This window comes from Eurytemora carolleeae, unplaced genomic scaffold (genome assembly GCF_000591075.1).
Source record: "Eurytemora carolleeae unplaced genomic scaffold, Eaff_2.0 scaffold873, whole genome shotgun sequence".
NCBI lineage: Eukaryota > Metazoa > Arthropoda > Copepoda > Calanoida > Temoridae > Eurytemora > Eurytemora carolleeae.
The window spans coordinates 27912-53941 of record NW_019396770.1 but is presented as its reverse complement, the minus strand read 5'-3'; the positions used below and the strand labels follow the sequence as shown (position 1 = coordinate 53941).

At 31.3% G+C, this 26030-nt stretch overlaps 2 protein-coding genes across 2 annotated transcripts in view; one reads left to right on the top strand and one right to left on the bottom strand.

Moving 5' to 3' along the window:
• Positions 1–8428, bottom strand: part of LOC111708477 (putative Delta(7)-sterol-C5(6)-desaturase 2) — a 22474-nt gene extending 14046 nt beyond the window's left edge. The window contains exons 1-2 of the mRNA XM_023481866.1: positions 8423–8428; positions 4505–4509 (exon numbers count right to left, since the gene is read on the bottom strand). The gene's annotated coding sequence lies outside the window, so the exon portion shown is untranslated. The remainder of the gene's footprint in view (positions 1–4504; positions 4510–8422) is intronic.
• Positions 1765–25503, top strand: LOC111708476 (uncharacterized). Its single transcript, XM_023481865.1, has 22 exons — positions 1765–1827; positions 2393–2472; positions 2732–2790; positions 3594–3616; positions 4678–4746; positions 5558–5644; positions 7396–7456; positions 9927–9994; positions 10362–10415; positions 11989–12070; positions 12465–12536; positions 12858–12918; positions 16821–16865; positions 17098–17168; positions 18655–18699; positions 20463–20545; positions 20926–20980; positions 21104–21166; positions 21957–21998; positions 23610–23651; positions 23997–24374; positions 24819–25503. Exons 1-22 carry the CDS (start codon positions 1782–1784, stop codon positions 25396–25398), a joined length of 2166 nt encoding a protein of 721 aa, XP_023337633.1. The 5' UTR covers positions 1765–1781; the 3' UTR covers positions 25399–25503.
• The last annotated feature ends 527 nt before the right edge of the window (positions 25504–26030 follow it).

The following is a 26030-nucleotide window of genomic DNA, read 5'->3' as shown; positions in this document are numbered from 1 at the left end:
AGTCTACACCTCTCCTAGTTCTAGTTTACACCTCTCCTAGTTCTAGTCTACTGCACCTCTCCTAGTTCTAGTTTACATCTCTCCTAGTTCTAGTCTACTGCACCTCTCCTAGTTCTAGTCTACACCTCTCCTAGTTCTAGTTTACACCTCTCCTAGTTCTAGTCTACTGCACCTCTCCTAGTTCTAGTCTACACCTCTCCTAGTTTTAGTTTACACCTCTCCTAGTTCTAGTCTACTGCACCTCTCCTAGTTCTAGTCTACACCTCTCTTAGTTCTAGTTTACACCTCTCCTAGTTCTAGTCTACTGCACCTCTCCTAGTTCTAGTCTACACCTCTCCTAGTTCTAGTTCACACCTCTCCTTGCTGTAGTTTATACCTCTCCTAGTTCTAATTTACACCTCTCCTAGTTCTAATTTACACCTCTGCTAGTTCAAGTTTACACCTCTCCTAGTAGTTTACACCTTTCCTAGTTCTAGTTTACACCTCTCCAAGTTCTAGTCTACACCTCTCCTGGTTCTAGTTTACACCTCTGTTAGTTCTAGTTTAAACCTCTCCTAGTTCTAGTCTACACCTCTCCTGGTTCTAGTTTACAACTCTCCTATAGTTCTAGTTTACACTTCTCTTAGTTCTAGTTTACAACTCTCCTAGTTCTAGTTTACATCTCTCCTAGTTCTAGTTTAGATCTCTCCTATTGTTCTAATGTACTCCTCTCCTAATTTGCACTTCTACTAACTCCAGTTTTCATCTCTCCTAGTTCTAGTCTACACCTCTCCTAGTTCTAGTTTACTCCTCTCCTAGTTCTAGTTTACACTTCTGCTAGCTCCAGTTTACATCTCTCCTAGCTCTAGTTTATATCTCTCCTAGTTCTAGTTTACACTTCTGCTAGTTCTAGTTTACACCTCTGCTAGTTCTAGTTTACACTTTAGCTAGCTCCAGTTTACATCTCTCCTAGTTCTAGTTTACACTTCATCTAGCTCCAGTATACATCTCTCCTAGTTCTAGTTTACACTTCAGCAAGCTCCAGTTTACATCTCTCATAGTTCTAGTTTACACTTTAGCTAGCTCCAGTTTACATCTCTCCTAGTTCTAGTTTACACTTCAGCTAGCTCCAGATTACATCTTTCCTAGCTTGTGTTTATACCTCTCCTAGTTCTAGTTTACACCTCTCCTAGCTCTAGTTTACATCTCTCCTAGTTCTAGTTTACACTTCAGCTAGCTCCAGTTTACATCTCTCCTAGCTCTTGTTTATACCTCTCCTAGTTCTCGTTTACACTTCAGCTAGTTCTAGTTTACACCTCTCCTAGTTTTAGTTTGCACTTTAGCTAGCTCCAGTTTACATCTCTCCTAGTTCTAGTTTACACTTCAGCTAGCTCCAGTTTACATCTCTCCTAGTTCTAGTTTACACTTCATCTAGCTCCAGTATACATCTCTCCTAGTTCTAGTTTACACTTCAGCAAGCTCCAGTTTACATCTCTCCTAGTTCTAGTTTACACTTCAGCTAGCTCCAGTTTACACCTCTGCTACTTCTAGTTTACACTTTAGCTAGCTCAAGTTTACATCTCTCCTAGTTCTAGTTTACACTTCAGCTAGCTCCAGTTTACATCTCTCCTAACTCTTGTTTATACCTCTCCTAGTTCGCCCAACCCTCTAAGGTATATAACGGTTTTTAATGGGCTGATTCCTAATACTTTAATCACAAAACGTGTTCTTTTAAAAATCTTTTCTAATTAGTTTAAATTATTGATTTTGGTATTTCAGAAAAAACTAATTATTTATAAAACATGGAGAGTACTGTGAACACCACCTTTATCAAACCTCTAAATGCAGGTTCGATTTATAAAGGCGTCTGTAATATAGACTGCAGTCTTTTATAGATGCCATGGAAACTGACCTACCGAAATCCGAACTAAATTATATCTGATTTAATTATCTAGTAGTTGTTGTGCAAATATAGAATAGATTAATTCAATGTAAGTTCGAAAACCTTTAAAGTAGAAAAACCTAGGTCGGATATGTTGATACTCAATATTATAATCTTTATAAAGGGGATCATGCATAATTTACATATTTCAAATAAAATAAAATTTTCTAATTTAGTTTGTCCTGTGTGGGGAGGTTTATATTATTATATTTAGGTTTAGTTTGTCCTGTGTATACCATTGGGGAGGTTTATACCATTATATTTAGGTTTAGTTTGTCCTGTGTATACCATTAGGGAGGTTTATACCATTATATTTAGGTTTAGTTTGTCCTGTGTATACCAGGGAGGTTTATACCATTATATTTAGGTTTAGTTTGTCCTGTGTATACCATTAGGGAGGTTTATACCATAATATTTAGGTTTAGTTTGTCCTGTGTATACCATTGGGGAGGTTTATATCATTATATTTAGGTTTAGTTTGTCCTGTGTATACCATTTGGGAGGTTTATACCATTACTACTTCCCAGTTCTGGATGGAAGGAGTAATTCAGGTCTCATTTAGATTATTTAAATAAATTTTCAGTTTAAAAAACTTTCATAAATTTTTAATTATCATTTAGAATATTTCTGCAAAACTCATCGCGGAACATTTCAAAATCACTTCTCTCTTTCAATTTTTAGTCAAAGACAAAATTCATGATTAAGCCTATTCACAATGTATAACTAAAAATAATTTAATTGAAAGGCAATCCCAATATGTGAAACAAAATTATAAAAAGAATTATCTTTTTTTTAGTTATTTTTTTCTAGACTTCTCTGTGCATAGTTGGTATTCTGACCAGCATATTTTCTATCATAATTCTTAGCAGGTGGTTTATTATAATAATATAATAATTTATATCAATAATAGGCAAATAGGGAACCAATTTTTATTAACAGTTTTAATTTTAAGCTTTGCTCTTAAAGAAGTAACTTTTTATTGTTTTTCACAAAGAAAAAATTTGGGAATTTTCGGTTTAAATTGGTGTATTTTCAGGAAATATGTCGAACATTTTTTGCAAGGGAAATTTTTCAATTTTGACGGTCCCTGGTGTCATTTGAGTTGCACCAAAAAAATGATGTTTATTTGATGCAAGCAAACAAACAAACAAACAAACAAACACCAAACCATAGTGTATATGTATATGCAATACACGGGCAGCCGGAGTACATTTGAATTTCCGAGCCGGGTCAACCTTTCGGGTCTCAGTTTGTACTGTACCGCCTGGCAGGGGTAAAAAAGCTGGTCTAGCTCTGTGTACAGGACTAGCTGGTGCAACAAGGTTGACGCGGTCAGACTTTATACTTCTATAGGTTGAATTCACTTTTATTACAGCGATAGATCTGCGTGATTACTCCTGATACGGTAGTAATTTAAAGTCAAAAAACAACTTTTTTAAAATTTGTATCTACATGTCTAAATTTAGAACAAATCTAACTTGTGTTACATATCATAATGATACTCATTGATTAAATGGACATCATAATGTGCAAACTCGATGCTTCAATAATCTTTTTTAGATTTGCACAAAGCACATTGGCATAACTACTTCAAGATGTTTTTAATATAAAAAAGTTTTATCATTTGTTCTAAAATTAATAAAGGATTAAGATTAAAAAGATTCTATTTTAGGAAAGAGTTGTGTAACACCTTCAATCAGGAACAAATCAGCAATAAAATCTTAACTTTTATTTTAAAAATAAAGGTTTTGTTACATTGTATAAAGAAGCTTTAAACATTAAAAATCTGTAAATTAAAGAAAGTTTACACATTTTATTCTTTTAAAGGTAGTTAAAGGAAGTCCACAAAATGACCGTCCATTAAAAGTAGCTTGAGTTATTCACCATGGTTCCCTTTAACCCTGACTGATTCACCATGGTTCCCTTTAATCCTGACTGATTCACCATGGTTCCCTTTAACCCTGACTGATTCGTCATGGTTCCCTTTAACCCTGACTGAATCACCATGGTTCCCTTTAACCCTGACTAATTCACCATGGTTCCCTTTAACCCTGACTGATTCACCATGGTTCCCTTTAACCCTGACTGATTCACCATGGTTCCCTTTAACCCTGACTGATTCACCATGGTTCCCTTTAACCCTGACTGATTAACCATAGTTCCCTTTAACCCTGACTGATTCACCATAGTTCCCTTTAACCCTGACTGATTCACCATGGTTTCCTTTAATCCTGACTGATTCACCATGGTTCCCTTTAACACTGACTGATTCACCATGGTTCCCTTTAACCCTGACTGATTCACCATGGTTCCCTTTAACACTGACTGATTCACCATGGTTCCCTTTAATCCTGACTGATTCACCATGGTTCCCTTTAACCCTGACTGATTCACCATGGTTTCCTTTAACCCTGACTGATTAACCATAGTTCCCTTTAACCCTGACTGATTCAGTTCCCTTTAATCCTGACTGATTCACCATGGTTCCCTTTAACACTGACTGATTCACCATGGTTCCCTTTAACACTGAAAACCGAAACGGAAGATAACGTTTTATCTGGTGCACTACTGTCAGTTTTCTTCCTTGTCTCTGCCGCAATTAATATTTAAAAAGATAAAGCAATTGAACATGAAAATATTTCAGATTGGAAAACCTTTACGATCGAATTCAAGATTTAAAAAAAGATTAATTGGAATTAAGTTGAACTTTAAACTGAATTTGGTTGATTATTTCTCTTTTAATTGTTGATTGTTAAATCAGTTGTTAATCAGCCTGGCAGCAGTGGATGTAGTTTACATGGTCTGCATGCTAGTGATGAGTCTAGGTTCAGTGTTTCACCATTTTTGGGGAATTTTTATTCTTTAGAAATACATTTTCTTGTTTATAATAATATTTCTTCCTTTTTACAAAAAAAAGTTTGGAAAAGAATGATTTTTTCCTTTTTAAGTATTTTCCCAGAACAATTTTAGTATTATTCAACAACAAACCAATATTCATTTTTACAAAACCGCTTTCAATAAATAAATACGGTTGTGATAAAAAATTATTTGAAATTCAAGAGAAATTCAATGATTTGCATTACATAAAATGATGTTCAAAATTATTCTATAGATATTTTACATTAAATTTACAAGACATTAAAGTAAAATGATCGAAAAAAGTACAAAAGAGGGTGTTTTTTAGAATACTAAACTAAATAGAACGATGAACTTTGAAAGAAAGTTATTCGTTTTTTTGTTCTTTTATTTCCATTCAGTTTCTGTTCAGACAGTTTTGTTAAACGCACACTCTTAAAATAATCTTTCCAGAAAAATAAAACAGAAACAAGCTTATTACGAAGAAAGGCTTCCTCAAATTGTTGATTCTCTCTTACTCTATTTGACCCTGTGTAAATAATATACATGAACAAAGTTACCCACCAAAGGATGAGACGGCTTTTTTCTTATATTTATTATATTTATTTTGCCAAATCATTTGGGAAGCTATTCTAAATTCAAGGTAGAAGACTTCATTAAACCTTGGGATCGGCTTATGTGAAGAGTTTCAGTTTAACAGTTTCATCCTTTGTGTGTAACCCTGTATATATGTATAGGAGAACTGAAAGTGCTTGTTTGTAACCCTGTATATATGTATAGGAGAACTGAAAGTGCTTGTGACTGTTAGAATACTCTTAACTCCGTATCTTCTTCACCCTCTTCGAAGTATATCACTCACTGCATCAGGTAATAATATGCACTAGAGACAAGCACATCCTCGAGGCCTTAAAGAGACTGTAAACGTATTTTCAAGTATAGCTTTTCATTCAATTGAATCCAGAGGCAGCTTATGGGGGACGGTCCTCCTGGAAAAATAAGGAACGCAAAATGAGAAAACAGGCCCGTTCAAGCTGTTTTATTTTGATGTCTAAGAGTAGATTTTTAAAAAAGTTTAGCTAAAAGGTCATTTTTTACTCAAAATGAATATTTTAAAAAAAAATCTAAATGTTACACATTTTTAACCCTCTACCCCCCAGGCTGCTCATGGGTTTGACATAAAATTGACAAAATTTACGATAAAAAAGTCAAGAGGGTCGGGGGTAATTTTTTGCCAGGTGGGGGAACAAAAGGTTTTGGCGCGCTTTGCGTGTAATTATTCAATTCTCGGGAGGACCGCGGGAATGTTCTTAGCTTGGTTTTGAGATTCTTAAATAGCGAAAATCGTTCAATTGCGGGTAAACGGCGGTGGTACCTTTCATTCGGGAAAACTAGTTAAACTCGTAATTTACGACAAAGAACGGGTTTTCAGTGGGACTAACGATGTTAACCAATGGAAATTAAAACCCCTATGGATTCAATTATAAACCATTGGGCTACGCCCTCGGAATTATTATTAAATGTCAAAGGTGTACACCATTAGGTTACAAAGACAAAGGTTACAAAAATTATATTTGTGGTAATCAGTTTCTTTGAAAACATTAAAATATGTTTTAATCCATAAAAAAATCCTAAACAAACAAATATTATATGTTATTTTTAATTAATTCCTTTATATAAATAGAAACTTGCGTACATTTTGGAAAAATTCATGGAAAATTAAATAGGAAAATTCTAGGGGAAAAGAAATTGAGATAAACAATAATTTTGATTATCCTACCTAGATACAACAAATATAAATAAGACATGCTTCCAAAGCTTAAAATAGTTTAAAGAAAAAGCTATTTCCAAAATAAAATTGCACTTCTAAAAGTTAAAAACACTTATTATATTTGTCGCGTAAATAATAATTAAGTATACAATCATTTTCCGTCAATCCGCGTTTTTGAAAAAAAACTTCTTAATCCTGACTAACTTGACCTTATTTGATTGAATTATTTTGGTCTAATACAGTGATAGCTAGAAAATTCTGGAATATGAAGACGACTTTTAGGCTCAAGTTATGACTTTAAATAGTGTAATAAACGTGAGACACAGCAGGTGTGCAGTCTAAATAGCCTCATTTAACGATAAATTATTCAATAAGTTATAATGAAACTATTTGCTTTGTGTAAAACTTAAAATACACTCAAATATTGATATAATGTCGTCTTCCTTTAAACACTATGGTTTTACCCTCAGAGTTAGGGGACATTTTATATCGGAATTTTATTTCTAATTGTAAATGTAAATTTTATGACTTACAAGATGGATCTGAGCACTTTTATTAAAAAAAAGGCCCCATAGTTTCACCCTTACTAAAAGGCTTAATCATTTTTAAATTTAAGACATCTTATTCAGTTGAGGTGCTAGTTGAGGTTTACAAGAAAACATTAACAAAAATAACGTCGGAAACATGTATTTTTTTAAGTTCTGACAAAATATAACATATGAGGTTTGTGTATCTATTTTCAAGGGCTTTTAAGATATTAAAACGATAGATCTCAAAATAAACAAGTTAGTAACTTTTGATTTCAAAATACCGACCGGTACCGACCGGACTTTTTAATATTTTGTTTTAGTATTTATGATGATGTCAATAGCAGCTGAGAGATACACAGCTGTATACTATCCATTCTCAAGGTAAGGAGAGAAATTGTCAAAAAAAGGCCTCAGGCCTTGAAATTGTCTTTGATCATAATAAAAGCAAAAATATGTTACCCCATTTCTAAATTGGCCCTTAAACCCTTCAATATCAAGGATTTGTCAATACTTGGATTCAAATCCTGAACGTCTACAACGTTAAAGGATAGAAGACGAATAAAAGACTATTTATGAGGGGGGGGGGGCATCCTTCAGTAAATATTTCATATTAACTTTGTAAATTGATTATATATTCAATTATAATTTCTCATGAAGTGACTTGCGTATTTCTACTTCAGAAAAAATAGACTAAATTTTTTGAATGCGAGGATTTGATTAATGACGCAATTTCTAGGTTGCATTTTTTTCTGTGTTAGGCTATTTCCCCAGCGGAACTTCCCCTAACACAACTTCCCCAACAGCAATTTCCCCAACAGCCAATTTCCCCAACAGCCAATTTCCCCAACAACAATATCCCCATGCAGTAAAATCAGCAACTTTCCCAACAACAATTTCCCCATGCAGCAAACACAGCAATTTACCCAACAACAATTTCCCCATGCAGTAAAATATTAAATTTTTTCGTTTTTAACATTATTCCAATGAACAAATGCGCAATTTGAAAATAAAAAATTCGCACCTTTTCAAATGTGAAAAACCCAATCAGTTGGATTAGAGTCGTCATGCTAGCAGTTTATACAAGGCCAGTAAGTATGAGTAAAACCTACAATCAACCAATATCAAGGGACACTACTAAATCATTTTGGAACTAGAGGAGTCTGATAACGTCATCAATCATCATATCACTTTCCAGCAACCTAATGATAATATTAATAATAATATAAACCATGCAATTGCAAAGTGTGGAGCTTCCGCTATTGAAAAACAGCATATTAGTAATGTTGTGACCAACCCTGATATTCTGCAGGTAGGTCGGTTCTGGTAAACTTAGCCTCAGACATGAACAGAAGTGCATCTCCATGGTTGCTGCTGAGTGACCAAAAGTTTTAAAGTCAGCACACACATTATTTGATCTGGCAGATAGGATTTTACTGCATGCAGAAATTGATGTTGGGGAAGTTGCTGTTGGGGTAAATAGTGACTGGGGAAGTTAGTGTTGGGGAAATTAGCGGTTGGGGAAATAGTTGTTGGGGAAGTTGTGACTGGGGAAATGGTGTTGTGGAAGTTGCGCTGGGGAAATGACCTAACACCTTTTTTTCTCTCTCCCTGTAATTTATAATGTTATAATATATATTATTTATAGTTATAATATTTTGCAAATTTCAAGTTTAAGGTTAAATATACCTAGATAAAAAGAAGGGTTTTACGTAGCAGTTTTAATTAAAGTTAGAAAAAAAAGAAAAAAACACCAAGGTTTTTACAATCTTCATTCTACATATTGAATAAATAAAGTTATAAAAAATCAGGTTTTCTACGTGATTTTTAACAATAAAAGTTAGAACTAGAATAAAATGAAACATGGGTTTCTTTTTTCTGTATGGTTTAAAAGCTATTTACTTGCCATTCGAATTATTTCAGATCTAAGTACGAATGCATATTACGTTCTATAAAATTTTTAAGTTAAAATTGGAAATTTGATTGGGTTGTACATATTTATGATTAAAGTAAGAAAAAAAGAAGAAACACCGAGATTTTTACAATCTACATATTGAATAAATGGAACAGGGGTTTTACGTGCTTTTTAACAATAAAAGTTAGAGATAGAATAAAATGAAACATGGGTTTCTTTTTTCTTCATCATGGTTTAAAAGCTATTTACTTACCATTCGAATTATTTAAGATCTAAGTACGAATGCATATTATATTCTAAATTTTAAAGTTAAAATTGTAAATTTGATTGGGTTTTACATATTTATGATTAAAAGGTTTAAGAAATCAAATTCAAAGGATTTCTGAAGATTAACTTACTATATATAATAAATAAAGGAACTGAGTTTTTGTCACAAACTCTACTTCTAATCTGTATATCTTTGCTACCTAATGTCGTAGACCTTTGATATTTTAAACTATGAATTCTGTTAGACCAAATAATCTAAATTTGAAATATCAAAGGTTTACATCATTCGATTGGAAAGATATAGGGATTAGACAATTTGTGTTTTTGAGAAAAACTCCGTTCCTTTATCAAAAAATCAAACCTTTAAGACTTTTATATTATTCATTTTCTTATACAATCGAAAGGAATAGAAGTTATCTCAAAAACGGGGAAGGGGAGTGTATATTTTCTGATAAGAAAAACCCTAGAAACCGAACAGTGAGAACCAGAAAACTGAGTAATGAGTTTTTAGTTCTTGTTGGAAAGGTCGCTATAAGAATAAAAAAATCCTGTGGGTCATTTTTAATTAAAATAAAAATATTCCACTGTTTTCTGGTACTCACTGTAGTACAGCTTTATTTTGAAAAGAACATTATTTTTTTTCAAATGAGGTGGAAATTTTTCATTTTTCAGACTCCCTCGATCAGTAGAGGACTATACCGAGGTTAGAAGAAGGAGGTTGCTTCTTCATATTCTACCAGGTTCTATTCATTTATCTAAATTTATTATTTATTTTATTTTTTCTTAGCCTTCCCCCCACCCCCAGTGCTAAAAACAAAATATTTGCAAGCATAAATACAAAATATGAAAGATAGTTAAAACATTTTTTTCTAATGATTTTAACAACAATTTCATCAATTTTATATATAAACATTCTAGTACCACCATTCTTTCCGCGTATATCATAAAATAACATTTTTTATAGATTTTATCTCCCTTCCCGTCCCACGTTTGGGCCAAATCGGTTCAGCCGTTTTCACAATTCTTGGACACAAAATACATTTAGATGTTCTCTTATGATATTGAACATGAATGAAGGATTAAATATTTATAGTTTTTATTATTTAGTGCTATCTCTGGCTGTTCTATTCAACATTACAAAGTTTCTCGAAGTTACTCTAGGTAGGGATTTTATTATTCTACACCATGTACTTTATACATCAGCGTGTCATGTAAAGATGCACTCTTTAATTTTTGATGGTGTCAAATCAATTGAACTAAACATCGATTGAACGAGCGTACGTTTTGGATTAATGTTTATTAAAACATAACGTTCGAAATGACAATATTCCTAAAATATGCTTTTTAATAATTTCATATTAGCATGATTAAAGGATTTGAGTCTTTGCCACAAACTCAAATTTTCTAATCTACATCTTTGCAACCCAATGCCGTAGACCTTCGATATTTTAAACTATGAATTCTGGCAGATCAAATCTAAGTTTGAAATATAAAAGGTTTGCACCATCAAGCTGCTAAGATATAAGGATTAGAAAATTTAAGTTTGTGACAAAGACTCAAGTTCTTTAAATTTGTTTAAATGCTCTAAAAGTCGGCTTGTGAACAGTTGACCTTAATTCAATCGGATATTAGTCCAATCGATATAGCATTGTATTTGTAATTGAAATCAAACGTAACTTTTATTCAGTCGAAATATCCAAAAAAAGGATTAAGAGAAAATCAAAAGTGCTTAAATTGGATAATCAAATTAAGCGATCGTGATTAAGGATTTCTCATTCTAAAGTTTTCAGCTCAGATCGGTTAACCAGTCGAATTCGACAATATTGGTCTAACCAGTCGAATTCGACAATATTGGTCGTTTTCCAGTTTGCTCTGATTTCTAGAGAAATCCTAAGACGTTAAGCTAAAGATACAACTTCTTAAATAAATGCTTTAGGGTAAAATCTAAAATGTTCGCTGAACATGACGTTGAAACACTATAACAGTTGGATAAACCTGGATACGTAATATACTTGATAGAATTTAGAATATGTATTTGATATAATACAATTACGAACATAACAAATACTTGGTGACATTCCAAAATGATAAAAATGTTTCATAATTGCGTTTAGCTAATTCAAAGAATCCTTTAGATCTGTAACCATTACTATATTATGAAAAATGATGATGTCCCAAAAGATCGAAGGAAGCCTCTCATATTTAATAACTCTATACGAGATTCAGTATTGAAACAGTATCCAATCTCGTTTTTTTATTTAAATCAAAAAATAATAATAAACTGAAATATGAATATTATATCTTTATAAAATTACTGCTTAAAACTACAGCATGTATAAAAAACTCTCTATGAATGTTTTTTAAACGACAGGATTGACTCTGGAGGGAGGGGGGTGACAGTAGTAAGCGTAATTTCAAACATGTCAATGTCCGACTCCGATCGGTATCCTTTAAAAAATTAAGTATGAATTAGGTAATCTATGTTTTTAATTTTTAGAGAAGTGAATATTTAAAATTTTGGTTTCTCTTGCAAGAATCACTGGCGCATTTCTACTGCATAAAAAATATATCAAAATGAAACACTTTTAGCGAAAAATGACCTATACCTTCCACAAACTTGATCAGATAAAGGTTTCAAGGGACTCTTGTGAATCAGGAAATGCAATTTTTGCACTGAGGGTCCCTTAAAATTAAACTTACAGTCCCTTTAAGTTGTATTAATATTTAACTTTAGATCATGATGGAGAGAGATATAAACTCAAGATTACCAAGCTGAGAGTAAACCCTGTTTATCTAGATATATATTCATGGTCAAGGTAATTATTAAATTATTCTTAAAACATTATGGAAGCTTCCAATCCCCATCCCCCCATCATAAGAAAAACTCAAATTTTCTAATCCCTAAATCTTTGCAACCAAATGTTTTGAACCATAGATATTTTAAACTTAGATTATTTGATCCAAAGGAATTCATGATTTAAAGTTTGAAATATCTAAGGTTATGATGTTGGGTTGCAAAGATATAGGGGTTAGAAAATCTTAGTTTTTGGCAAAGACTTAATTCCTTTAAGACGCATTAAATCTCTGTAAGGATGTTTCCTCTTTACTCAATACAATGTAATTGCTTTTTTGTGGATGCACAAATTCACATTTAAACTATTTAAAAGTATATTTTTCATTTGAAAATCTTTAAAATTGATTTTTTTAAAGATTGATAGTGATGGGGGTCATCCCTGTTCTGGCCACATCAGTTCTAAATTACAAAATATATTTAGCTATCAGGTAACTTTTAAAAAGTTTCTAAAAGTTTGTGTTTTTGCAAAGAAGTTGAGAAAAACATAAAAGAAAAAGGAATTTTTTTTAAAATATTCAAATTGAAAATTCAGTATTTAAAATATTATATTGAAAATATAAACAACTTTACAAAAATAATTTTCGACCAAACAAAAATGGATGAAAAAAGATAATAAGAGAGATAATAAGATATCTTTAAAACAAATAAATGCGATAATTTGTGCTGAGGAGTAAGCAATTGTCATAAGTTTTTTGTATTTTCACAATAGGAAAACAATAAAAAAGCTGATATTTAAGTAAACTATTTAGGCTCTCCCGTGAAAGCCGCCGCCAGCAGATGTATCGTCTGGTTGAGGGAGAAGATGGAAAGGTAAGAACATTTATTTTTCAAACAATAGTCAAATAATTAATTTAGACATGTTTTCTTGGTAACATCCAATATAGTCACAATCAAGAAAGGCAGTTGGAAAAAACGGCCTGATTTCTGTAACTGTCAAAGAAATGTCTACTGCAAATCGTTTTGAAGGTTTTAATCCCTGACTTTTTTCAAAGAACTTGAGTAAATTTCAGAATTTTTTACTTGTGTCTTTATTTCAAGAACTGATTTTCCAAATACTTGCTTTTGCATGATTTTCTTTGATTGATTCAAACATATTTTTACTACAATTTGGACGCCTTTCTAAAAAACATTTGTTTAATTTCGACCGACCGGCCAAAACCTTCCCTGGGGGTCATATGAGTAACTGAAATACATCTTGGCGCTATCTATCGGGTTTGCCGATTTGTCGCTAGTTGGAAACAAACGAAAAAACAGTCAATGAAACTATAAATAACTATAAAACCCAGCTTTTAAACCTCATAAAATGGTGCAATTAAGCAAGGTTATAATGCAAGGAAAGTTATTTCAGAGGTGTACGCATCTTTTTTATTGCAGTGTACTGTCTCTGGGCGGTAATGTAAACACAAGACGGATGTCGAAGCCTGACACGAGATTCATCTTTCACATAAAAAATCAATGAAATTTTCTGGTTCTAGGAAACTATTATGTGAATTATCAAAATTATCAAAATTTAATGCTTTTAACCTCCTCGAATATTAAACGAACACTGATGCAATATTCTTCTTAAAAATTCCGCCCCGAGAGAAGTTGTTTCAACATGTACGTAGAGTATATGGAACTGCAATTAACTTTCCTTGCATTATAACCTTGTAATTAAGTACCTTTGCTGTCAATATATAAAAGGCCCTTCTCTCAAACCCAATGTTTAATTATTCTTTTTTCATAAATCCTAAATAAATAATGTTTTGTTTTTAAACTAAAATGAGAGAAGTTTTTAATTTATGACAACATTAATGATATTTACTTTACAAACAAATAAATCTTTAAAATTTACTCCTGAATTAGCTTTTCTTTTTTCTTTTTAGCAAATATTTTAACTAGAAAACATTTGAAAATTTCTCCGGTAAAGGAACTGATTACTCGGCTCCAACGCTAATTTTTAATTATACTACCATTTTCACAACATGATTAAACCTTAAATATAATATTTAGTCAAAGTTTAATATTTAAAAATTTACACCATTATGCATTAGTGTTCTAAGATATAGGGATTTCAAAACTAGGATTTGTTGCGAGAAATCTTTTTTTTGTACCATTTCTGCCAAACAACGAAAGTTTGTCTAGACTTAATTGCAAGAATTTTTTTGTTCTTTTTTTCAAGATTTTAGAACAATTTTGAACAAAGCTTGATTAGTTCTTAGCAAAGTTCTTTTCAGTAAATTTCCAAAATCTAGTTTTGTAATTGCTGAAAAAAACAAAGGCTTAGTGAATGAACAAAGAAGAGAAAGTAATGAAGAGATTATTAAAGTTTTCTGATGAAATCTTAGTAAATGAAATGCTGACGTTTCACTTTGTTAACTAGTGTTAGCCCTATCCAGGTTTGGGGGGGGGGAGGTGTGATGCTTTTTTTCTCCTAAACTAAAAATGGTTTTCACTAGAACGCTAAAACCCCAATCTTATAATTAAGAAGAACTGGATTTTATAATTTTATAATTTCTTTTTTTCTAGCAGTGTTAAATAAACATCGAAATAAATTTCCTTATTTGAAGTTGTGCAATGTGCATTTCTCAAATAGAAAACATTTTAACCAATTTGGATTTTTATCATTTTAAATTCGTGTTTTAACTTAAATAACATTCCAAGTGTCCTTGTAAAATATATTATTGTAAACAATACACATGTGTGTGGTGTGGTGTGTTTATAGACGCTGTTATGATTTCAAGTAAATGCCTCCATGTTAGATTAACAACATTATCATTTATTGATCCCGAATGAATAAAATGTCCATATTTTTTTACTTGGAAATTGAGTATTTTCGGTTGTGGTTTCGCTTTAAATGTGAATTTTGAATTTCTGCTACATTAACAAAATAGGAATCTTATAAGAACTTGACACTTTTCAAGCGAGAAAGACGACGATATCTTTCCCATTACTTATCAAATAAAGGTTTAGAGGGTAACGTTGTGAATCGGGAATTCTCCGCATCAATTGCACTCCTGTATTCCGAGTCCATTAGCACCTGATCCAATCAGGGTTCAGTGTTTGTTGTGTTTGTTGTCTATTCTAAACCAATGGCGGTATGGCGGTAACATCTATCTAACATCTATCTCATTACCAATTAGAGCCTTATCCTTCAATCTGCGCTATCAGTAAATGGAAATATTTAGTTCTATTGAAACTATTGTGAATGGAAGAAGGTCACTTGAAGTTCCAACTACAGTCCCTTTCAGTGTAGAGTTTTAAATTACTTTCTAGTTTAGATTATTTTTCATTTTGTGAAAATTTGCGTTTATTTGCGCTTTTACTAGATCAGACAATAAAGAGCAACAAATACTCTTTAGAAGAGATGACTATCTGATTTTTTATTTTGCAAGTTAAAATTATTTTAGAGTAAAAATGCAATTATTTCAAAGAGAGCTAACTATCTGATTAATTTTAATAAAAATGTGCAACTCTTTGAAACTTGGTTTAAGAATGGGATAATCTGACTTTAACAAGATATCAGAATGTAATACACTTTTTTCATCTTTTCATGAAAAGCAAAAAGTCAAATCACGGAGATATTCTTCAAAAGAAAAATTTTAATGATTTGGATTTTTTCCAAAGATTTTCCGCCATAGTTAGTATTTCAATGTTCACATTAAAAAAATCTGAAAAGGAAAATAGAAAAATTTAATTCAACAATTTTCTTTGATACGATTTATTTCAAATTCATTTGTCACAAGAAAATAGATTGAGAGGAAAAGTATAGAGAGAAAATTGAATACAACATTTTTTTATAACTGTGTATAACACTGTTATTTCGGTTCCCAGTGTTATAAAGTTTCTGAACAGAAATTTTCTCTTTATCGAGAAGGTTATAGCCATAGATAAATAAATAAACATAGATAGCTTTTGTACGCAAAATCACCAAGAATTGTACAGTCCGCAAACTTCTAGGAGTCAAAGTGTACTTCAATGATAAGCGGGGTGGTTTGGTGTTTTATAAATTGATTTCATAATAGAGTGTAAAATAACTCCGGGAATGGAACTATTTGAACAATATTTCACTGAGCAATATATCATATTGACGAGAACTGAAGAAGGACATAAGAAGGACTAAACTAACTTAAATTTCTCTCTACAGAACTCATGTACACCACAAGTTCTCAATGACATAAGAACAGCTAATATTTACAACCGACCTAGTTGATCTATATGATAGGAATCTCTTTAAAACATCTCTTTACATTAATATCTTTCAATATAAAAAATGTCGTCTGATGCGCAATCTTTATCTATGGTTCTAGCCATTTTGGATTCAATTTTGTCCCGAGCTATAGCAAGGGACAAAATATTATGTATTTATGTTGTTGCCAAAAAATAGTGTTATAGGTAATTTTTGAAACATTTGTGTACTTGTCTTATTTCAATTGCTATTTCTTTAGATCAAATAAGCTTTGAAACAAAGCAGAAGTAAAAAATAAAGTTGATTTCAGTTTTATTTTCATTTCAATTGAAAAAAATTATTTTGGAAATATCCAATATTGGTTAGAGAGAATCCGGGAAGTATTAAAACTTTATAGCACACGTGCTATATATATGTACAGCTAATTTTATAGGACGATGATTACTTTAAAGAACGTTCATTATGAAATTCACGATAAAGTGAGTAGAATGATAAAGTACACTATAGTTTCATGAAATATGTTTTATTTTTCTAATTTTTCTAGTCCCCACTTCTTAGAAGACCAGAAAACAGTCGGAACAAAAAAGAGGTAAACAAAAATAAATTACAACAAAATTTCAGAAGATTTATGATAAAAGGTTTTATATGAAAAAGTAACTGATTACTCGGATCAAACTCAAAACTTTTATAGTATTATACTGAATAAGTAAGGTATAGTAAATAAAAAAATTTGATATACATCATTTAATTAATTTTTTTGGAGTGTAAGTGCCGTGGACCCCAACCCACACATTTTTTTGGTAACCTCGCCTTATTTCTAGGTCAATGATGAGCACTTGTCAATAATGCTGGTGGTCATTGTTCTGACTTTTCTTCTCTGCAACACATCAAGGTACAGTTTACAATGTTTAGGATAAGAGAATTGCAAAAATATTGGATTATCGAATGCCAATAATCAAAAATCTTTAAATGATGATGAAAAGTACGCTTAACAGTTAGGACAATTAATTTTTTCAAAAATATCATACAATTATTGAATAAAGTTAATTTTAAAGTTGAAGGTATTCTTAAACATATTTTTCTGATAAAACGTTTGTAAAATACTAGCTCTCTCTTTCCCACAATCTACTTTTGCTTCTTTCTCTTCTTTTCTATTTTCTACTCTTCTCTTCTATTTTCTAGTCTTCTTTTCTATTCATTTTCTTCTCTTCTCCTTTCTTCTCTTTTCTTCTTTTTCTTTTCTTTCTTTCTTTCTTTTCAGTTCCTCTCTTTCCTTATCTCTTATCGCTTCGTCTTTCTTTACTCTTTGTTGTTGACATTTAACCGGTTTTGAGATGAACAATGCAGTACGATCCGTTGTTAGGATTTTCCTCTTATTTGTTTACATTTCTAGCTTGTAGACCTACGTGTGTACTCCAACATTAGGCATTTGATCATTTGGCATTTGATGTTTTGATACTTTTGCATACTAATTATTGAATTGGACACTCTAGCAATTTTAATTGTTAATCATACAAAGAGTGCCGTTATGAATCGGACATACGAATTTATAAATGAACACAGGGTCATTAAAAATAAAGTTTAAACGTCTCGATATCATGTGGGCACTTTTGAATTTGAGGATTACATGGTTGATTCCTTGGATAAAGTAATCCCTGCAGGGTATGCCCAATACGTGATTTCTTATAAGTGAAATCATATTTTATATCATAATTACAACCAATAATCATCGATAATTTTTCAACGCATTCATATATAGTTGATATTTCATAATATTTTTCTAATTTTTATGAACTGACAGTTCCTTTTGAAAACATTTATTCCTATTTCGAGGATTTTTGATAATGAAGACGACATTTTCATATTTTCCAGAAATGTTCGAAAATCCAGTGCTAGCAAAATATTATTTAAAAAAACATAATAAAAAATATAATAAAATATTTACTATATATGAATGAGTTGAAAAATAATCGATGATTATTGTTTGTAATATCTGAATGATTTGTTTGGAATTAAATTAAATTTACGATCCGAGTTGAATGTTGAAACTTTCTGATTTTGTATGGACGCTACGTTCTTCAGCATGAACTGTTTTTAACAATTTTTTCCTTATAGAAGCAACAAATAGAAGTAAGATTAGTAGCGATCAAAAGCGCTTATTTTTCGCCGTACGCCTATACCCTCTTTCATTTTTCGCGAGCACTCCCTTTAAAATAAAATTCACATTTAATGCATTCAATTGGGTTAAACCGTTTGCCAAAAGAATAGCAATTCATTTATTGAATATTTAAAATATCGATAACATGAATATCTTTATAGATTTTTGAATTTATGGGGTTTAGCATTATTCCCTCATTTTATTGAATATTGATGTTTAGATGTATTCTGACAGTGTATGACGTGTATGTTCTCGATATTACAAGGTAATTTCGCGTTCATCATTAATTGCAATAAAAATATTGTTGATGGGTTAGAATCCAATTTCAACTTTGCACCCCTGAGTCTAAAACTAAAGAACGAAAAGTTTTGACTTAAATTTTAAGTTCATGGTTAAATGCCACATTTGACTTAATTTAAACCTGAACTTTAACCGAGAGGTTTAATATTTAACCCTGTGGTTAAATATTTAACTCGCCGAAATCGACGAGTTAAATATTTAACCACAGGGTTAAAATCTTGAATTCCCGCAATCCCTATTTGTCTATCATCATTCAGCGGTAAGCGGCATTCAACTAATTACGATATATTTAAAAGGAAAAACCTTGATTTATAATAAAATTTCACGTTTTAGATTAATTAATGTTTGCACGGATACCCAAAATACGGTTGTAACTGGAAATATGTTTTGTTTTCCGTCACGTAAATAATTTAAAATTTAAAAAACAGCTGATTACCGAATATCGATACTTACGTAATAATTATTAAAATCCTTTTCTCTGATTGGTTCAGATTTTCCCCGGAAAATTCAACATTAAAATTGAGAAAGTTTAATAATTAAGTAGCTATTCATTATTTTACAGAACTTTTAACCTCGAACTTAAAATTCGCGCATTCTTTAGTTTTAGACTCAGATGTAAATCTTTGATGTTTTAAACTTGTAAAGTTAAAAGAATTACAACATTTGAGTTTGACGCTAATATTCAGGTCCTGTCTGTTGAAAACTAACTTTTTGTTTGTTTTATCTCATTTAAAAGTTTTGGACTTGATAGCTGAGTTTTCTAAAAGATATGATTGCAGAACTTTTACAATAGTTTCAAAAGAATGACAAACTTTACATTTATCTTGAAGGTGCGATGTACAATGGGAACCTAAATGAGATTTTGTTCTTTCTTTTACCCAAGAATTTTATAGATTTGTAATTTTTGCAACCAGAATAGTATAAATATAAAAGTGGAATTAGACAATCCCTCGGTATGATTTTTTTCAGTCCCTTTTAGCCTGAAAGGGAGTTCAAAGTGTACAAATCATGTAAATGTTCACAAATTATATGCAGTAGAGTACATTAATACAGTATGTTCCCTAGACTATTCATTTCAATTTCAATTTTTTTTTAAAGCTGTTAAATAAACTTTATAAAACGAATTAGGTGAATAAAAACATCATTTGATTTATAGTTATAACGGTAACTCATCGTTTGTAAAGTGGAAGGCATAGAGTCTATGTGAAATGATCATTGGTCAATTATGAAACCAGCCTATTTCATAATTTGGTTATCTTTTAATATTAATTTTAGATTTTCTATAAAATGATGTTTCAGGGCCCAAAAGGTTATATAGCACAAATATGTGAAGTATACCTGCAGTATGGAAACAATACAACAAAATGGCCGTTTTACACTTTTTTTCTAGTAAATTCCACTCTATCATATATTCTATTCTCTTTGTTAGCAACGAATATATTTCTAAAAATGTCTTGGCATATTCTTTAATAATAATATGCTTTGACTTTTTGGTTCAGTTGTATAATTAAAAAAAAAATTAGACGACTGTAATTTCAACTATTTTCTGGTTCTTGCTTTACATATTTATGTAAATGTTAAAATATATATTTTAATTACGATTTAAAGTTTCTTTTTTGGATTCATTATTCAGAAATTCGTATTTAACAGAAGAAGTTAGGGCAATAATATTTCTAAAAAACTAGAAGGTTCGAATTGAAAATTTAAAAACTAAAAAAAATTGTTTAGAGCATGTCTTACGGTGAATTTGGTTGGACATGGGTATCCGGCCTGGAACATTATTCTAGGGTTTGTTAGTCATATTCTGCTAGGTAATATATTACACATTTTTATACATTTGATTCTTAAACCCATTAAAAAGAAACTTAGCTCGCAACAAATTGAAATATTCTATTCCGTATATCTCTGCAACTTAATGTTGTAAAGATATAGGGATTTGAACATTTACGTTTGAGATGAGTGTTAAGTTACTTTCATGGAAACAAATTTACTAAAAAAAAATTTATTTGTAAATTCTAAACGAAATGTGAGAATTATAAGCAATAATTTTTTTTTATTAAAGTTAAAATATTTTTATATTAAAAATTAGTTATCTTTATATTGAAAATCAAAATATTTTTATATTAAAAACTAGATATTTATAAATTCAAAAGTAAGATATTTATAAATTCAAAAAAGATTAATTTTTTAGTTCTCAATCCAACTTTAAACTTTTTCATCTACTGTGCTATTGGGCAGCGTTTCAGGTACTAACTTATTTGTTAATGTGTAAAAACTCAAAAAAAGATAAAATGAAACCGACCTAACAAAAACAACAAAAATTCTAAAATAATCTAAACTTAAATTTGTTGTATTTTGGAATATTCTAGAACGGCTGCAAAATCATTTCTCAATGATTTGTTCAACCGTGGAGAGAGGTCTGGTATATCCAGGTCAATAATTTTTGAAATAATTTTTTTTCAAATTTCAAGCAATTTTGAAGTTATCAATGTTTCAAAAGTTATAGAGATCAACTTTGATATTTCCGCTTCACCCGGAATAAAAATCACAATGGATAATTTTATCACATCTACTTCATAAAAACCCAAATTTGGGGGCGAAAAAAATTACATCAAAAGTCTGAAAATTCTGGATTTTAGACATAAATTTCTACCATTTTTTTATCTGTAAATAATAAACTTTGAAAAAAAAAACAGTATTGGACGCTTTAGACAACCAAATCATTATATTTGATAATTGTTTTTCATAACTTCTGAGTTATTTACATTGTTTTTGTTTTATTTTTTGCATGCAATTGAAATAACTGAGCTTTCATATAATTTACTTACTATAATAATCTTTTTTTAACAATGTTTTACAATTTTTTTGTTATAAATAAAATGGTACGAGGCAAAAAGATGTTTATTTTTCTTCTTCTTTCTCCATCTGCATGTCCGCAGTTTCTCTTTTTATTGCCTCCCTTTGCCCGTCCATTTACTATTAAATTATCTAAATTTCCTCCAGCTTTTCCTTAAATTATTGCTATACACGTAAATTTTCCAATCCCTTTATCTTTGCAGCCTCGTAGGGGAATCCTAAGATATTTTAAACTTTGACTTTTTGATCTAACATAACTCATGGTTTAAAATATTAAAGGTCTACGATATCGGGTTGCAGAGATATAGGGAGTTTGTTGCTAGCACTTTATAAGTTTCTTAAATAATAAAGACTATAATATTTTAGAAACAGTATTGGTAACCGGTCTGTGAGAAGCGTCACTTTAAGGAAATCATAACAAACTCATATCTGAGACTCAATCGTTCTTTTCTTATCATCAATTCCATAGAGCTGATGCATCCGATAAACATATTAAAACATACAGTTTAGAGCTATAATAACTGGACAGTCATCACAAACTCTAATTGTCTCAGTTTGAAATATCAAAGGTCTGCAACATCAAGTTGCAAAGATACTGAGATTAGAAAATTCGAATTTGTGGCGAATATTCAGTATCTTTGAAGATATTTTTCACATAAAAGTTGTTATTACAAGGACTCTTTGGCTAACGGTTCATTACAAATTCAGAAACTTAGACATGTCGGTTTAATGTAAACATACTTTAACCAATTAAATACAAGTTTAATTCAGTGTATTCTATGCTCCCTCTTTTAATCTTCAAGAACGTTTAAATTTAGATTATGCAAAAATACAACTAAACCTATTACAAAAAGTACATTTATTTTTTCCACAATGAACACATCTTATTTCTATCTATCTTATCGCTTAAACTTATTTCTGAAGCTTTCACCAAGTTTTGTCTATTGAAGCTGAAAAGGTCTAGCACTGAGCAACGTCGTTTCTATTTTTCGTAGATAGATGTATATTGTAAAATTGTACAATCTAAGAAGAATGATTTTTTTTAAAAATCCGTCTATGAAGTGTAGACTTTTTTTTGCCAGAAACTCATGAATTCATTTTATTGTTCAGAAAAGGTCGGGTTCGTTGTAAATGAGAACTATGAATAAAACCTGATGCTCTTCAATCCATTATCAGATTAATATTATCTTTTCAATTTTTTTAAATCTATTTCTCCTATTTGCTATATTGAACGGTATTCATTTGTAATACCGGTTTTTCTACAGGGTGTCCCAATAAAAATGGGAATTAAGAGAAAACTTAAAGATCGTCTTCATTTTTTCGATATAATAAAGAGTGTATCAAACAAAGGCTTGAACGTATGACGATTTTTCAAAAATGTGGTCGGCCTTCTTTGTATCTTCAAAATTTAAGGAGATATTGAAGAAAGTATTTAATTTTATTTATTTCTGTCAATTTTAAGGTGCACAAATGGTAAACCACATTTTGGAATTCCCTAGACTAGTAGTTTTAATTCTTGTTTTCACGTAATTATGCCACGCGGAACAAAGACGATATAGAAGTCGTCACTTTATTCCCCTGTTTGATGGGACCTAGTTTTACATTGATGAACAATCTCTTTAAGAGGCAGTTGTTAAATATTCACAATTTTTATACTTATTCCTGTCCTGCTATTCCTGTCCTGCTATTCCTGTCCTGCTATTCCTGTCCTGCTATTCCTGTCCTGCTATTCCTGTCCTACTATTCCTGTCCTGCTATTCCTGTCCTGCTTTTCCCTTTGATTCATTACTTTCAAAAACCTTATTGCTAAGACTAATGTTAAAAATAAATATTTTTTATTTTATTTCTCAAGTCACTAGATTGCCAATTAGACACATCAAATAATATCAAGGATCTCTCAAACAGATTACATTACTCATGGATCTATGGGGGAAAAGAGCAGTTTACCATACAGGGTGTGAAAAATGTCAACTTGTTATTATACAGGATGAACAAAAATGTTATGATTATTAATTTCAGGAGTTCCTTAAATCTCTCACTGCTCAGGGGATCCAGCTTAAGGAAGATTTATAATCACATAAAGAATGATATATAATCATAAGAATGTGAAATATCAAAGGCCTACACTATCTGTTAGATATTAAAGATATATAAATTCAAAAGGAATGGAGTTTTTGCCACAAACCCTGATTTTCTAATTTCTGTATCTTTGCAACCCTATGTCTAAGAATTTTGATTTTTCAAATTAATAACTCTGTTATATCAAATGATAATGGTTTGCCAAAATTTCGGGATTTCAAAATTTGAGTTTTAGACAAAAACTGAATTTATTTACAATTTTTACAATTTTTAATAAAACTAGATTGAGTTTATAATTGTAAGTTGATGATAACCTCTAAACTGAAGGGGATACATCACTACGGCTATCCGGGCCTCCTTTAGTAGATCGAGGGAAGAACAGCTGCCTGCCCTAGCTGAACAGTTAGAGGTCGACCAGCATCCAGTCACCTCCATAGAGGAGGGATATATCGGATATTCTTCCAGAAACCAGCATTTAACTACGTCAAGATGTTACCGGTCAACTTCCTCGTCGTTTAGAAGCCAGCATTCATCAAGAGGAAGATGGAACGGGTTTCCGTTGTCTTCCTCCGGTAGCCATCTTCAGCCCACGTCTCCTGGTCTTCTCTCGACTAATGGTGGCATCAGAAGCAACTTGTATTCGAGTTATAGTGACAGACTAGATCAGAACAGCAGGAGGGATCCTACGGACTACACCAGAGCAAGGAAAGATCTTGATCTATGTAAATATAATCTTCATAGAAGAGTGGAATACAACTTTTTACTTTGAAAAATGTATCAAATGAATTAAAAACTCAAATTCACATTTTCTAATTCTTAGATCTTTGCAACCTGGGACCAAATTTAATGAATTTGAGCTACGTTGCTGAACTACTAACTGTCGGTTTAAGTTTGAACTACCAATTCAAAGTTACAGATTAGAGATGGATTTGAATCAGCAATTCTAATTTTAACTGGCAGTAGGCAGTTTGAATTCATTAAATTAAGTTAAATTCAAATTGTGAAGCGTGTTAAATGAACTGGCAATATTTTTAAATAACAAAGGTTGCAAAGATATCATTAGGGATTAATTGATTGAGGCAGGTGCTCAGTGGCTTTGAACATTTGTTTCACATTATTACACTAATTTATATCAAGGTATAATGCCAGGAATTTTGCTGGAAAAGGAAATGAAGGCTGTCCACAAGCAAAATTCCAAAACCAACCGAGTTTAATCAAAAAAAGTGAGCTGCAGCGTTCTAGTGTGAAAACCTTTGTTGTACAAAGCTCGAGCCAATTTGATGTTGTGATATGTTGTGAAAATGGAACTAATTTGTCAGCAAGGGCGGAGTCTTTTTATCATACTCCAGACTGTTCAAGCAATCCTTTAAAACTTGACCATTCTGAGGGAGTTGAACAAAGTGTGGCCAAAAATCGACAAAGCCCCGAAATTCTGATTGAAAACAGTGATACTGTAACACGAGAAGGTAAACAAGCAACTACATGTACAAATATATCCCAAGAAGGTTCCTACAATGCTATTAAAAGATCCAAGTCTGTAGAATCAAGTTTACCTAAACCAGAAGAGCAGATATCAGCAAGTTTTTCTATTCCTCTTATTCCAAGAACTGTTCTAACATCAAGATCATCGTTTACATTTAATAGTTCACTAGAGGCTAGAAACCTGTCAACTTTTGAAGATCAATCTTGTTATTTAAACTTCTCAAATTACAAGGAATCTTCAATTTAGTTTGCAATATTTTTTTTTCGGAAATTGAAAATACTTAAAAAATTATAAAAATTAATAATGTACTGTCTTGAAGGAGTACGACCAAAAATAAGATTTGTGTACATATTCATTGATTCAACCAAGAAATATTCAGGGGCAACGCATCATTTTTCAGGGAAAAGGGCTTAAGGGGTGGAATAAAAATATATTGCTATTGTATTTTCCATATTGACCAGAAAGCCAAAAATCATGTGTATTCGCTCTAACTTGATATATTAACTTGTTTTTTGTTGGACTGTAATATCACATCCATTCCCTTCAACTTCTGTGGGGACACTGGGTTTGTTTACATTCCTCCCACAGTGTACAGTACATAATATGCGTATATCTGAGTTGGGCGTTCCTGTATATAGTTCCTTGGATTCAACATTATCAGAAACATATCTGATTAGTGATAAAAATATCAAAATATGAATCTCAGAAACTTTTTTCTTTTTTTTTATAGTTTTTAGGCAAAGAACTAGAATCTTTGCCACAAACTTAAATCTAATCCCCATATCTTTTCAGTCTAATAGTGTAAATATTAGATATTTATACATTGGGTTGCAAAAATATACGGATTAAAAGTTCAGAGTTTGTATTAAAGGTTCACT